The sequence below is a fragment of the Sinocyclocheilus rhinocerous genome, unplaced genomic scaffold (assembly GCF_001515625.1).
Source record: "Sinocyclocheilus rhinocerous isolate Xijiao unplaced genomic scaffold, SAMN03320098_v1.1 scaffold541, whole genome shotgun sequence".
In the NCBI taxonomy this organism is placed as follows: Eukaryota; Metazoa; Chordata; class Actinopteri; order Cypriniformes; family Cyprinidae; genus Sinocyclocheilus; species Sinocyclocheilus rhinocerous.
In genome coordinates, this window is record NW_015658519.1 from 796,837 (window position 1) to 811,571 (window position 14,735).

Sequence of the window (14,735 nt, forward strand, 5' to 3'; positions counted from 1 at the left end):
TAATGACTATATGTCATATATTACATCATGCTGTAACTGTTTGACATGCAATTTACAATCTACACTCTACTAACATACAAATACAATTGATATGTATTAATATATTATTTATCCCCCACAGACCAGAAATGGGAAACTTTTCAAAGACTGTTTACTTAGATGTATTGTAAATAAAATTAAAATAAATAAAATTGTGTAATAAATTACTCAGCAATAGTTTTTCTTGTGTAAATTATTAAATTATACAACTTTTATAATTATGTATCAGAGTTGTGGAGCTCCTTTCTCACATGTTGATACTTCTGATTTTATTTCTAACCAGAATGGTCATGAAAAATAGGCTAACTGCTAACTTTTACACTAGGGCACACCTTAAAATATTATTTGAAAAAGGCTTGGATCTTTATAACTGCTGTCATAATTGTAGTTCTGAGTAGGTTCCATGACTGGCAGGTGGACCTGCATTGATGAAGAAGAGAGATAGAATAGAACTTAATTTACATGACGTATATCATTCACTTATTAAATCACAAAGTACATTTAAAAAGTGCATTCAAAAAAAGTACATTTAGTAAAAAATAGGATATGTAAAAGCACTTAAAAATTTGTAAAGCGTAGAATGCAGGTTTGTATATTACTATTTGAGCTGCATATTTAAATTCTAATTTACCTTTGCATGTTTTCTGAGGGAGCTCGCATGAGAATATGATTTAGTGCAGTGCATGCAAATATATTGCTTCTCCGGTGCGTGGACACGTATGTGCTTTTGTTTATCACTGCTGTTAGCAAAACGCCTTTCACAGGCCTCAAAAGGGCATCTGAAAGGTTTTTCACCTGTAACAAAAAAAGAAAATTAAAACCAATCACCTCATGCAACATTAACGAAAAGAAAAAAACAACAACAACAACAATTGAAGTGTTACCTGTATGAGTCCTCTCATGAATTTTCAGGTTTTCCGCCCGTGCAAATGCTCTTCCACATCCGAACGAGCACTGAAAGGGCTTTTCTCCCGTGTGCACTCTTAGGTGATTGATCAGTTTGTACTTGGCCTTGAATGGATTCCTTTGACGAGAACAGTCTTCCCACAAACAAACGTAACTGGATTGTCCTGACAGATTAACATGCTCCGCTGTCAGATGAGAGATGAGCTCCATCATTGTGCAGTAGGTTTTCTCACAGCACTGTGGGGCACCTGCAGATCGCTCCAGCCACTGGCAGGTAAACCGTGACCGGTTTGTGTTCAGACTGGATCTATCCATGTCTGAACTGTTGAACATAAACCTTTCTCCTTGTATTTGTCCATTCTGTGTGGAGTGAAACTCTTCTGTTGGACACAAGTGTGTATAACCATTCACATTCCAAACTTCCTGTTGTTCCTGATAAAATACATGATCTACGACAGAAGAATACCCCTCTGTACAGATTGAAGAGTCATTCTGTCCACAGGAAACTTCAACCAAACTCCTGTTAAATTGCAAAAAATCCATAGTCGAGGACACCATCATTCCTCCATCACAAATGCCATAGACATCAGCAGGATTATCCATAAACATCTGAAAGCAAGAACCAAACGCAGACATATTTTACAAATTACTGTTGTAATGCAATACAGAGCATTCGTAACAGGTTTCTGTAGGTCTTTATAAATCTGTGCGGATCTTGATTTCCTTGAGAAAATGTTTAGATTATGCGATGAGGATGTGAAAGAAGGTAATTTATACAGTACGTTTAACATGTGGATGATTTCAATTCCCCAGGCTCTCTTTATTTAGCATCTGTACTTGTCATTCAGCCGCCATCAGATAATAAATAAATAATCTGAAGACGCAGAGTATGCATCAAACTCTTCATTGTTTCTTACGACACCATAAACCTTCAATATAAATTAGCAAACCAAGCATTACATCCGAGTTCTTGCAGCTCCCATATAGGCCAGTGGAGCTCAACTTTTTGAGGCCCCTCTTTGTCAAGACAATATAAAAGGTCAACAACGACAGCAATAAGTCACTAAAGGTTTCAAACATAGCTTTTTATTGAACTCAAACAGATGCAAGTGGTCACTTGATTCTCAAAACTCATGAGAGTGAGTGTCCTGCTTATATCAGTTGCTAATACATTGGTTTATTACCATTATCTCCCAGGGTGAAACACAGCATGATGTACAGGTGCATCTCAATAAATTAGAATGTCGTGGAAAAGTTCATTTATTTCAGCAATTAAAAAACGATTTGTAATTTTTAAAATGACATATATCATAGTGCTGGAACTGAAGGACTATTGTACAATTACAAAACAAACAATACTCAAACTGCCAACTACAAAAAATAAAATAAAAATAAAAAAACTACAAAAGTGTATCAAAACCAAAACTCAGTTTTATGGCTTCTACTTTAACAGTGATTACTCTGCATATAAAGCAAACTAATGTGTCAAATTTCTCTGTATAAAAAAGGAAATCCCAGTGGTTTGCTATTTGTTGGACTGTAAAAAAGGTTTTAAATGAAGGGTATAAATCGTCAATTACCTTACAAACAATATCCCTGCATATCCAGTGACTATTTGGTATAACAAAGTTTCTGAATTGCATAGGGGGAAACCAACACATACTTCTACAAACATGATGTTTTCAAACATACATTGCCTTTTGTGTTTAAAACTCTGTGATTTATAAAAGCGAGACATTTCCGATGTCCAAGCCTGTTCTATAAATATAGCAGTAGCCCTCTTAATCTAACGCAGAACACATACACCAACAAAAACGCATGTAAATAAATAAGCAATAAATAATGCAGTAAATTAACATACCTAATTACAACAAAAATAACATTATTGTGTGCATTAACATATGTTAATACTCTAGTGATCAATCAGTGGTGCATATAGTATCTGTTTTCTAATGCCTAAATGAGAATCACAATGCATTTTGTTTTCATATTACAGTCTTTTCAAAATACAGTCTCGTCCACAAACTCATTAGCTGCTATTCTTTGATTTAGGTTCTCTTTTCATTAAAGCTTTTATTGTGTTTTCTACGGTGGCCGAGAAGTGCAAAGCAAATCACAATTCTGAAAACAAAATAACAAATTACAAACGCAAATGCAAGTCTAAAAAACACAAACCATCAGCTCCAGTGGTGCAGATGGATAAGCGCGAGACGTTGCCTTTTTGACGCGATCGACCGGGGTTCGATCCCGCCTTTTGCCTAACTTTTTTTTTCTGCCTTTTCAAATCTCGTATCACATCGTAAAGGCATTTATTTTCAATAAAAATTAAGGAAAATTTTTTTTTTCGATTTGTCGTTGTGTTTTCTGATTTGTTAATTTGTTTTCGGATTTGTCATTGTGTTTTCTGACTTGTTATAATGTTTTCTGAATTGTTGTTGTGCTTTCTGAATTATTTTGTTTTTTAGACTTGCATTTGCGTTTGTAATTTGTTATTTTGTTTTCAGAATTGTGATTTGCTTTGCACTTCACGGCCACCGTAGTTTTCAGCCCGTAGAACAGCAGTAATCCTCATCTATGCTTGTAAAAACGAAACATCTACAAAATACTAGGATGACATACTAACATGCACACACACTCACACACTTCCGTTATGGTACAATGAGGAGTTTGAGACCACCTGTATGTAGGAAAGGGAGTAAAAGCAGAACATGTAACTGATAATACACTTAAATTCATTAATTCCTTCATATTACAAAACAAGAAGCAATTAAGCACATCATAATGATTTTTTCCTAATTACATCTATTATCTCACATATACCGTTTTTGCTTATATATGTTTTACAAAATACACCTGCTGTTATTTAAAAAATAATAGGGAGCAAATTAATTAGTGTGCAATTCGTTTTCACTCTTTAATTTAAAAATTAAGAGTGAAACAGTACTTATGAACAATTCAAGCTTAGGATTCATTCAAACGTTCCATCTCGGGATGAGCCTTTATGCTGATGGTTTCCACACAACAACCTGGTCCTAAATGTATATTTTTCTGTTTAGGAAATAATAAAATATCTCCTGGCAATATATTGAGGATATTTGTGTGAATTTGAACTTGATGAATCCAAAAACATACCTAAGAAATGCTCATGAACATTTAGAAGTACGTTTTAGCAGACAGTGTACCAAAAGCAAATGTGATTCACCCAATTTCACGTTGGAATTAACTTGACCCCAAAGTCAAAAAGATATTAAATTATTCCAATTCTTAAGAGATGAGAGGAGCATTGGTTACCAATATAAGAGAAACAAAAATGCACTGATGTCAATCTCACAAGAGGGACAGAGAGAGGACAGGTTCTCAGCTGCATCCCATCAGCTCTTCTCTTACCAAAGCCTTCTTTCCTAGAGCGTCCATTGTTCAAACTGCTGGGAATGGTGGAGAGGTTGTGAGCGACCCTTAGCAAGCACAGTCTTTGTGGGAGCGCTGTGGCTGCTCACTGAGCTGAGGGCACTGCCTGTTTCCCGTGGTGGACGGGTCCGCCGACTCCGGATTCTCTGCCATCCTCTCACAGATTATGTCCACCAGTTGCTCAAATGCCTGCTTCACGTTAATGTTGTCCTTGGCACTGGCCTCAAAGAACTCAAAGCCTGTGACAGTCAAAAGAAGTAAAAGGCACTATTATATTCAAACTAAACTAAGAGCTACGAGAAAACATGAAGGAAATTCAAGTGGAAAACCTTCTGTTCAGGAAAACGCACCTAATTGTTCAGACAGCTGTCTTCCTCTCTCTGAAGCAACCACTCTCTCGTCTTCCATGTCACACTTATTTCCCACCAGCAGCACTTGAGCATTGTCCCATGAATATGTCTTAATCTGTGTGGACCTAAGAGCAGTAAACGAGTCATTAAGAAAAAGCATTTGAACTGCCTAAATGCTACTGTAATTAACATTTATATATAAACATGTTAAAAAGACATTTAATAATTAAAATAAATTAAATATTTGTAATTAAATATCAATAATAATAATAATAATTAAATACAAGATAATGATTAGTTATTTTTAATAGGCTAAATGCATTTGACACTGTTTCCTTGTGTATCAGGTGGTAAAGATTTACTTCCATGTATGGTTTACATATTTTTATTCATTTAACTTTATGGATGTTAAGAATAGCAGGTTGTGATGACTTTTGCCATATATTTAATGCATATTTATTGACTAATATATATATATATATATATACAGTGGGTACGGAAAGTATTCAGACCCCCTTAAATTTTTCACTCTTTGTTATATTGCAGCCATTTGCTAAAATCATTTAAGTTAATTTTTTTTCCTCATTAATGTACACACAGCACCCCATATTGATTGAAAAACACAGAATTGTTGACATCTTTGCAGATTTATTAAAAAAGAAAAACTGAAAAATGCTCAGTATTTAGTAGAAGCACCCATTTGATCTAATACAGCCATGAGTCTTTTTGGGAAAGATCCAACAAGTTTTTCACACCTGGATTTGGCGATCCTCTGCCATTCCTCCTTGCAGATCCTCTCCAGTTCTGTCAGGTTGGATGGTAAACGTTGGTGGACAGCCATTTTTAGGTCTCTCCAGAGATGCTCAATTGGGTTTAAGTCAGGGATCTGGCTGGGCCATTCAAGAACAGTCACAGAGTCGTTGTGAAGCCACTCCTTCGTTATTTTAGCTGTGTGCTTAGGGTCATTGTCTTGTTGGAAGGTAAACCTTAGTTCCAGTCTGAGGTCCTGAGCACTCTGGAGAAGGTTTTCGCCCAGGATATCCCTGTACTTGGCCGCATTCATCTTTCCCTCGATTGCAACCAGTCGTCCTGTCCCTGCAGCTGAAAAACACCCCCACAGCATGATGCTGCCACCACCATGCTTCACTGTTGGGACTGTATTGGACAGGTGCCTGGTTTTCTCCACACATACCACTTAGAATTAAGGCCAAAAAGTTCTATCTTGGTCTCATCAGACCAGAGAATCTTATTTCTCACCATCTTGGAGTCCTTCAGGTGTTTTTTTAGCAAACTCCATGCGGGCTTTCATGTGTCTTGAACTGAGGAGAGGCTTCCGTCGGGCCACTCTGCCATAAAGCCCCGACTGGTGGAGGGCTGCAGTGATGGTTGACTTTCTACAACTTTCTCCCATCTCCCGACTGCATCTCTGGAGCTCAGCCACAGTGATCTTTGGGTTCTTCTTTACCTCTCTCACCAAGGCTCTTCTCCCCCGATAGCTCAGTTTGGCCAGACGGCCAGCTCTAGGAAGGGTTCTGGTCATCCCAAACATTGTACATCCAGCCTGTTACTTATATATTTTAATTCATTACCATGTTCAAAATCAAATGTAATCAAATTCTATAATAAGAGTCCGATCTACCATGACACATAAGGAAATATAATCATAAATGGGTAATCAGTTAAAGCTCCAAGAGGCACAGCCTCTATATTTTCTTCCAAGCAAAGATCCAGAGAAAAAAATAAAATAATTTTTTACATGTATTGTATTTTTACATTTAGATACATGCGAGGCCATGTGACAGAAAAAAAATACTGTTTCTGTTCAGGGTTTTCCTCCTGAAATCTATAATATTTTAATATTTTACTTAAAAGCAGCATCTACTAAAAACAATGTAGCTACAACAATCAAAGCGTTCTCATCTTTAGCAGAAAAGAAAGTTAACTAACAGTTTCAAAGTTTTTAAGTTCCATCCTAGTCATCTAACAACAGTTTTCCCAAATATAATTACATATTTTTTTAAATGTTCTTAGCTTACAGATTAATAATGCTAAATGTAGATCAGAGACGTCTTGTCACATCTGGTTTGAACAGTCATAGGTTATAGATAGGGCTGTGCGATTTGGGGGAAAATATCAAATTGCGATTTTTTTGACAGATATTGCGATTGCGATTTGATTTGCGATTTTAAATTTGCAAAGTCAAGCTTCAGCTCAATATTGCCAATAATGTGCAGCACAGTATGGGTATCATTACCCTGCTGAAAAAAACAATAGAAACTATCACAGAAATTCTTATAGTTTCCATTAAACCATTACAAAATTCATTTTTTGTTTTGGGCATTATTCTGTGTTTTAGTGAAAGTAATCTATAATTTTGCTGCTCACGGTGTTTCTGTTGTTGTTAAAATAACCGTGTCATCCGCAGCTCTTAAACTTGGCGCCGGCGCGCGTCCGGAGAGAGAGAAAACGCACGGAGCTGAAAGGGCTTGAATAAAGCTCGTTTGGCTTTAGATAAAAATACTAGAGGATATAGCGCTGAAAGATATTTACAATAAACGACCCTGAGCGCTTGTTATGTGATCCGCTCCGCTGTTTTGACGCCCTGCTCACTTAAAATGGTGCTGCTGTTAAGTTTCATTTAGTGCCGACTTCTGACCGATGTGATTGTGTCATGTTGTGTAGCAATTTCATGTTTAAAGTGGATTAATTACTTGTTGCTGGAATCATATCACATCGCACCTGGTTGCTGAAAAATATAGAGCATGCTCTCAGGACAGTCCGTGTTTAGACAGAAACTAGGTCGCATCTTTGCAAATGTGTCAATTTTATGAGCCACGGACAAAAACAAGCACTATCGTACCAGTCCTGAACGGCATTAAAGGAATCCTCGTTGGTGATGTCATACATCAGAATGAAGCCCATTGCCCCACGATAATATGCTGTGGTGATGGTCCTGTACCTCTCCTGCCCAGCAGTGTCCTGAAATATACAGAAGTTGGAGTCAATAAAACTTACTCCTTACTCTAACACAAAACTCAAGACTCTGAAATGAAAACGATAAGGAACTCCTCACCCATATTTGGAGCTTTATCCTCTTGTCATTCCGGTAGATGGTCTTCACTTTGAAGTCTATGCCGACAGTGCTGACGAAAGCAGGTGTGAAGGAGTCATCAGCATAGCGGAACAGGAAACTGGTTTTGCCGACACTGCTGTTACCAATGATCAGGATCTTAAACATGTAGTCAAAGTTCTGATCCGCAGACTCTTTTTGTCCATATCGAGCATCATTTGCTGAGGCCATCTGTAACAATAAAACAAAGAAGGTGATTTATAGAATTGCGATAAATCTCTTCTTCCATATTGTGACATACATTCAAGCATAATGGATGGATAACAACGTGGCAGATGTACTAAATTTTATTCATACTCATATTCATACAGTTTTACAGTAGAACATACTTTTTTAACAGTGGTGAAGCAAGTTTCAAACCAAATACTTTCTAGACAGTATGCGATTTTGGACACAGCTTTAGTTTAATTACAGTGGCTTACTTTGGGTCTTGACTTGGAACAAATTTTCAGTTATACATTTACGGAAACCTCAATATCTCGGTTTAGGTTCTAGCTCTTTGGAGCAAAAACTGACCTTTAGTGTATATTTCAGGTTACACGTACTGTATATGTGCTGTTTTGCACATTCTTGTTCCTTGGACTTAGAATTAAATAAAAAAAGTAATTATGAAGATGGCTCAATTTTCCATTTTGACAGTCAATTAATAATGGGAAGGGTTCAAGTCTCAGTCCTAAATCTTTTTAGAGGGTACCCAGCAAAGTTTTAAAAAATCAGGTTTGAGATTTCTCTTATTTGTGCAGTTTTTTCTTCTTATAAATGCATAAGTTAAAATATCTCTAACTTTTGGGATGATTATCTCTGGTATCTCAGCTAGGACTAGTAGAGATTTGGGAAAAAGCCTTTGTTATTCATGTGGATAAAGAAATGAACAGATGTAGGCTAACAAACATACTTAAAGGGGTCATATGATGCGATTTCAATTTTTCCTTTCTCTTTGGAGTGTTACAAGCTCTTGGTGAATAAAGAAGATCTGTAAAGTTGCAAAGACTAAAGTCTCAAATCCAAAGAGATATTCTTTATAAAAGTTAAGAGTTAGCCACACCTACCTAAAACGGCTCGTTCTAACACACCCCCACATACCTACGTCACGATCTCGGAAGATTTGCATAACGCTTCCCAAATGTTCACGCAAAGAGAGAAGGCATAACTTTTATTCTCGCTGTAGTATTGTTGCCGCCGCCATGTCGTGAAGAATCAGAATCAGAATCAGAATGAGCTTTATTGCCAGGTATGTTTACACAACCGCAGTTAGTGTTGAAGCAGCATGTCAGGGAGACGCTGTGTGTTTCTAGGCGAAAGCAAAAGCACTTTATTTGGCCTTCCGAAAGTAGATGCATTTAGGAATCTTTAAGATTACTTACAACAGAACAGCAATGCATTTTATGGACGACCGTTTCGTGAACCTAGGAGAGGAGGTAATTCTGACTTTGCTATGACAATCTGGCGCTTCTGAATCAGCTACTGTTTTGTTATTAGTTTAAGTATTTGCTATTGACTGTTCAAATGCTGAGTTTTGCGCATTGTGTGTATGTGTGTGTGCGCGCGCGCGTGTGTGTGTGTGAGAGAGAGAGAGAGAGAGACACAGTGTCACATCACAGTGGAGTCAGCTGTCTTAACCGTGGCTTGTGTACTGCAAACACAAACCAGCTTCCTCACTGTGTCTGTCACGCGACTCTGTTCCCCTTTCATGCTCTGTCTTTACATTTATTTTGAAAGCTTGAAGCTCGCGATTATGGTAAGGGGCGTTACATTTCCGACGAGTGCTTGCGGTGTTCGGCCAATCACAGTGCACTGGGTCAGCTGGCCAATCAGAGCGGACTGCGCTTGTCAAAGGAGGGGGCTTTGTAGAAAACGAAGCGTTTGAGAGAGGCGGGGCATAGAGGACCTACAATAATGTACAGTATTTGAAAAATAATGTGTCTTTTTGAACATTAAAGCATGTCAACATATTCTGTTACACCAAATACACAAAATAATGATCTTTAAAATAGCATCATATAACCCCTTTAATAAAAATGAAAATATTTTAGACAGCTGCTATGTATAAACCAAGCAAAATTAAAATAAAAAACTGGTGGTTTTGCAATGTCAGACAATTTATGAAAACAAGTTATTTTAGTGAACACAGAGACCAATAACAGCCAAATTCATCTGCATACTGCACATTAACTAACTTTTTGTAACGAGTAACTGTAGTATAATGAGTCTTTTCCAATGAACTGAATCATGTCATGAGTGACTATAGTCCGTTATGTATTCTCCAGACATTCACTGTAGAAGCAATCAGATAAGAAAACTGACATAACTACAGTACAAGGCTGATTATTCTTATACAGCACAATGTTCAACGGACAATGGTGTCAGAAACGGTTCCTGGCAATGTGTTGAATCAAATATGTTTTCTTATTCACAGCCTGTTTGCTGAATTACAACACAAATTCAAAGTGAATAGAGGGTATAACCTGCACTGTGCCTGTATCCTTATGGATTGAGCTAGGCAGTCCGTGTAGCCAAGTATTTCAAAGGTTTTGTGCCGGCTAAACCCTGTGCTTAGCTCAGGACCTTAGCACACCAACAATATCAGGGGAAGATTATTCTAATATTCCCATTTTATCATGGAAGACCAAGGGGGTTCCTTCTTTCCCATATAGAGACAAACCAATCCCTGAATGTTTATTCCTGCTCTGTTTAGTCTGTTATTTGTCAGGCCACCTGATCAGCCAGGCACACATCGAGGCTTAATTCAAACATATGGCTCAGGCTTGGCGTACAAGATTAGAGCAAGAAACCTTTGCGTATGAAAAGTGCAGCTACGTTTACGAGCCAATTGTCCAATCGAGACGTTTAAAATAAATGGCAGCCTGTGAGAGCGAGACTGCTGTATGGCTGATAGCGGTTAAGTCAGTTGAGCTCCGGTTAGCATCTATCCGCACAACACACACGGACTGATTTCCGTTTTTATTCGGGTCAGCGAGTGACTAACATCCCATCGATCAAACAGACAGTATTCATCATAACTGCCAGCGACAATGTGCTGAGTGTCAAAAGCCAGTTGACATGTTAGTTTGTAGCATGCAGCGATGGATTATACAGCAGAGGCTTTTTATGATCCATCCCAGTTAGCGATGTCAAATGAAGGTTACGCTGTTTTTAAATCTAAACCATTGATTTCCTGACGTTTCTATGCGACTTCTTTGTCATTTCGAAATAAATGCAAGGTGAAGCGGCAAGATGTTGCCAGAGAAAGCTCAGCTTACCTTAACAGGAGGTTTATTTGGTGTGGTTTGGACGCAGTTCCCAGCCTGTGCACCTGCGCTCTTGCTTTCGTCACTCGACGGGAGCCAGCTGGAGGCGGGGCTAAACAATGACTGACATGTGGATGAGCCAATTACACGTCCGCTCCGTCACTTTAACGATTTAGCGGTCTAATGCATGAAGCAACAAGAGCATTTGCTAGTTTTTGAGATGTTTTAAATCAATACTGTGGATTCCCATTTCAATATTTTCAAGTCATAATTTCTTACATTTAATAATTTCAATGAAATCATAACAGTCATAATTATGGGATAAAAAGTCATAATTATAATCCTAACTATGCCATAAGAGAAATTATGATCTAAAAGTCTAAATTTAACTATTACATATTAAGTCATACATACTAAGATGAAAAGTTACATTTATGAGATAAAAAATCGCAGCTAAAATTATAACGAGATCATGATGCTGTCTTTTTATGAAATAGTCATAATTATAAGATTGAAAAATCTTGGACAAAAAAGTTTGATAAATCACTATTATAAGTCATAATTATTAAAAAAGTCATAATAATTATAACATTACATAAAAAGTCAAAATAATGACATACTAAGTTATGATTATGACAAATTCAAAATAATGACAATCAAAATAAATTATGACAGTCAAAATTATGACAACAAATAGAAATGTCATAACTTCGACTTTTGTCTTAATTATCACTTATGTAATTTTTGTGAACTTTTAATGTCATAATTAATCTTTTTGTCATCATTTTGGCTTTTTATGCCATCATTTTGACCACTGCCATCATTTGTCATTATTTTAACTTTTCATATAATAAATTCAACTTTATGTCACAATTATGATTTATATCATTATTTCAACTTTTTGCCCAATTGCAATCTTATAATTTACCAAAGCATTTATTATTTATATATTATGGTACTGGGTTTCAATATAACACAAATGAGTCCAGCTTACTAATATTTCCTCGTTTATTGGCATTGGGAACAGGAAAACGATCACAGCAACTTTAGAAACAGCGTTGTAGTGGTAAACAGTACTGTTGGGATTGTCAGATCTGCGACAGAAAAGACCAAACAGAGGTGTGCCGTGTGGATACAGTCAGTCGAACTTTGCATGGCCACTCAGCATTTCTTTCACCACATGAAACATTGCTAAAGAGCACAGACTGACATTAAGATGAACATATAGCCAATAATTTTAAAGCCCCGTTTACTGTAATCCACTTACATACAAAGACTCACTGTATCCAATATTACAATTCATACCATGGTATAAAAAGGACAAATAATCTGACTTACAATGAGCACACTGAGTCAGAAAGACTTATTAATCATGAATACTCTTAAATAAAATTTCAGCTTGACAAATCGCCAGTTTTGAATAACAAAATAAAAGAAAACTAAATGCTTAAATCAGTATGTTACTGACAGTATAGATGTCATTGATGGAAATTAGCCAGTGGCAACATGGAAATTACAGTACAGCATGGATCATGCTTGCTTGGCACTTGTACTGTCATTGGCTAATGGCTATGTCCCTGTGAAGAGCAGAGCACTGATCAATCACCAAAAACCAAAGAACACAAAAGGTCTGGCACAGAAAACGAACTTTGGCTTAATGCATCTTGTAGCGCACAGCTCTCATTTTAGAACATTTGTTTAGACATCATACATTTGCAAAGATGTTAAGATACCTCATATTTTTCAGTGTGACCAGCACAGAAAGAGAGAGAAAGTACACGTGGTTTAAGGACACCGATCACTTCCTATACAGCTAATGTGGGTTTCCAAGCTAGCCCAGCCTTCCAGAGACCAACTTACATACAGGGTGCGTACACATGCTGGTTACCCTGCAGATCACGGCGAATCCTAGTCTTCTGTACATTCAGAATGACTCCAGCCCTTACTGATGGAGCTACGTTTGGCAATGACAAAGATATCTTCTAAAGTGCTACCTAGAATATCAGAAGCAAGCCGTTTTAAAACCGTGACGCACAATGAAATAATGCTTGCGCTCATGCTTTGGATGAAGCAGAATAGAAAAATAAACGAGAAGCATATGTAAACCATGTGAATGCCTTAAATTAAAGCAGCATTCCTACAAATAAAGGTGAGAAGGGTTTTAAGTTAAAACGGTCAGATGAGTATAATCTGTGCAAAGAAACAACAACACAGAGCCACTGTGTTCGGCTGGAGTGGTAAATCCTATAAACGTGGCTCCAGTTCCACTATTAAGCACTAGGTGGCGACACATACTAATAGAAAAGATCACAATCTTGGCTCGACTTACATAGTGAAACAAGGAAGACGGCGGTCACTATGTGGGTACCCTCAAGCTGTTTGCTACATGAAAGCAATCGTTTCTTTGAATCCTGAGATGTTCTGTTGTGTTAAGGTTAGGTTGTTCTGTTCAGCTATTATTAGACCAGCTTTAAGTCAACAGTGTATCTTTTTAAAAACATTTTAGTGCACATACGTCTCACATAAAAAGTGTCCTGTTTATCGATCAATATGTTCGGACGGCTCCACTGGTTCGTTAACTTTAAACCTGGGATGTCACAGGAAGACACTTGAGGACGTTTCCTCTCAGTCTCAAGCCGAATGGCATCCCGAAGTCACGAGACCGAGAACTTTTTAAGAAAGCTTCACGCTTTGACAGTCCGTAGAGTAGGAGCCTTCTCCAGTGCAAGGTGACTACTGTATAAAAACGTCCTGTGGAAGCTTTCCTACCTCTCCTTTGCTCTCCTGCACTGCGTCGCCTCCACCCGAGGAAGCTAAGAATGGGATGGAGAGGGATAGGGAGGTGGTGAGGAAGAGGTAGGAAAGAAGAAAAAAGAACGCAATGAAAAAGTGCCCTAGTGTTATGTTCCCAGACGCAGGCAAGACACGCTTTTCCCTTCTTGGTCAAGTTCTCTATCTTCATCTTCACTGTCTGGCTGCTTGGCCATCTTAAAAGACATTGTCCTGCAGCCGGGGGAGCAAGCGGTCAGGTTGGCTTGCTGTGAGCGGGGAGCCGAAGACGGATGTTTGCCTTCTGGATCTGTCCTGGAGGAATCCTGTGTGGTGGAAGTGAACTCTTCGTCCACGGGACTCTCGACATCAGACTCCCCTTCCTCCTCTAAGGTCAGTTCAAACTGGAATTTCTCCCCCGCTGAGGTGATGCCTCCACCTATCGCTCCCATCCCGACCACACCGCCCTTGTCCTCAGGGGTGGAGGTGGGACTGTGGGGGATCAAGCTCTGGTACCACTCACGGTTGTCCTCCAGCGTGTCGAGAATCTCCTGGGCATCAGGATGAACCAGATCCGCCCAGGTCTCCCATAGCGGGTGCACGATGTAGTCAATAAAGCCCACCTGATGGACGGGGAATGAGCAGTTAATATGAGTTTGTATTGTCATTCTACAACAGGGGATTTAAACACTAATAATTTTATACAAGTGTTACTTATGTAAGCCTGTTAATATAGTTCAAATAAATAGTATGTCTGTATATATATGTCTTAAAAATTATTACATAATGATAAATTATTATTATTGTTGTTGTATTTTATATAATAATAATATAATTATTTTATTTTTATAATACAAATTTTACATTATTATATAATATCAATAT

At 37.8% G+C, this 14,735-nt stretch overlaps 2 protein-coding genes across 6 annotated transcripts in view; both read right to left on the minus strand.

The window, feature by feature from the left end:
* Nucleotides 1-306: 306 nt before the first annotated feature.
* Nucleotides 307-11,196, minus strand: LOC107722633 (ras-related protein Rab-3A-like). 2 transcript variants are annotated; one of them, XM_016531082.1, is made up of 6 exons: nt 11,094-11,196; nt 7,777-8,004; nt 7,564-7,682; nt 4,704-4,828; nt 4,333-4,592; nt 922-1,554 (listed from the first exon to the last, which is right to left on the minus strand). In XM_016531082.1, the coding sequence occupies exons 2-5, from the start codon at nt 8,002-8,004 to the stop codon at nt 4,402-4,404; spliced, it is 663 nt and encodes a 220-aa protein (XP_016386568.1). In that variant the 5' UTR covers nt 11,094-11,196; the 3' UTR covers nt 922-1,554; nt 4,333-4,401. The 2 variants fall into 2 exon arrangements, with proteins under 2 accessions (XP_016386567.1, XP_016386568.1); XM_016531081.1 differs by lacking the exons at nt 4,704-4,828; nt 7,564-7,682; nt 7,777-8,004; nt 11,094-11,196 and adding exons at nt 307-459; nt 671-834 and having other exon boundaries at nt 924-1,554; nt 4,333-4,407.
* An 875-nt stretch (nt 11,197-12,071) lies between these two features.
* The window catches only part of pde4ca (phosphodiesterase 4C, cAMP-specific a), a 41,579-nt gene continuing 38,915 nt past the window's right edge, over nt 12,072-14,735 (minus strand). For all 4 annotated transcript variants that reach the window (XM_016531059.1, XM_016531060.1, XM_016531058.1 and 1 more), the window contains one exon: nt 12,072-14,473. In XM_016531059.1, coding sequence (XP_016386545.1) covers nt 13,982-14,473 — 492 coding nt within the window. In that variant the 3' untranslated portion in view covers nt 12,072-13,981. The remainder of the gene's footprint in view (nt 14,474-14,735) is intronic.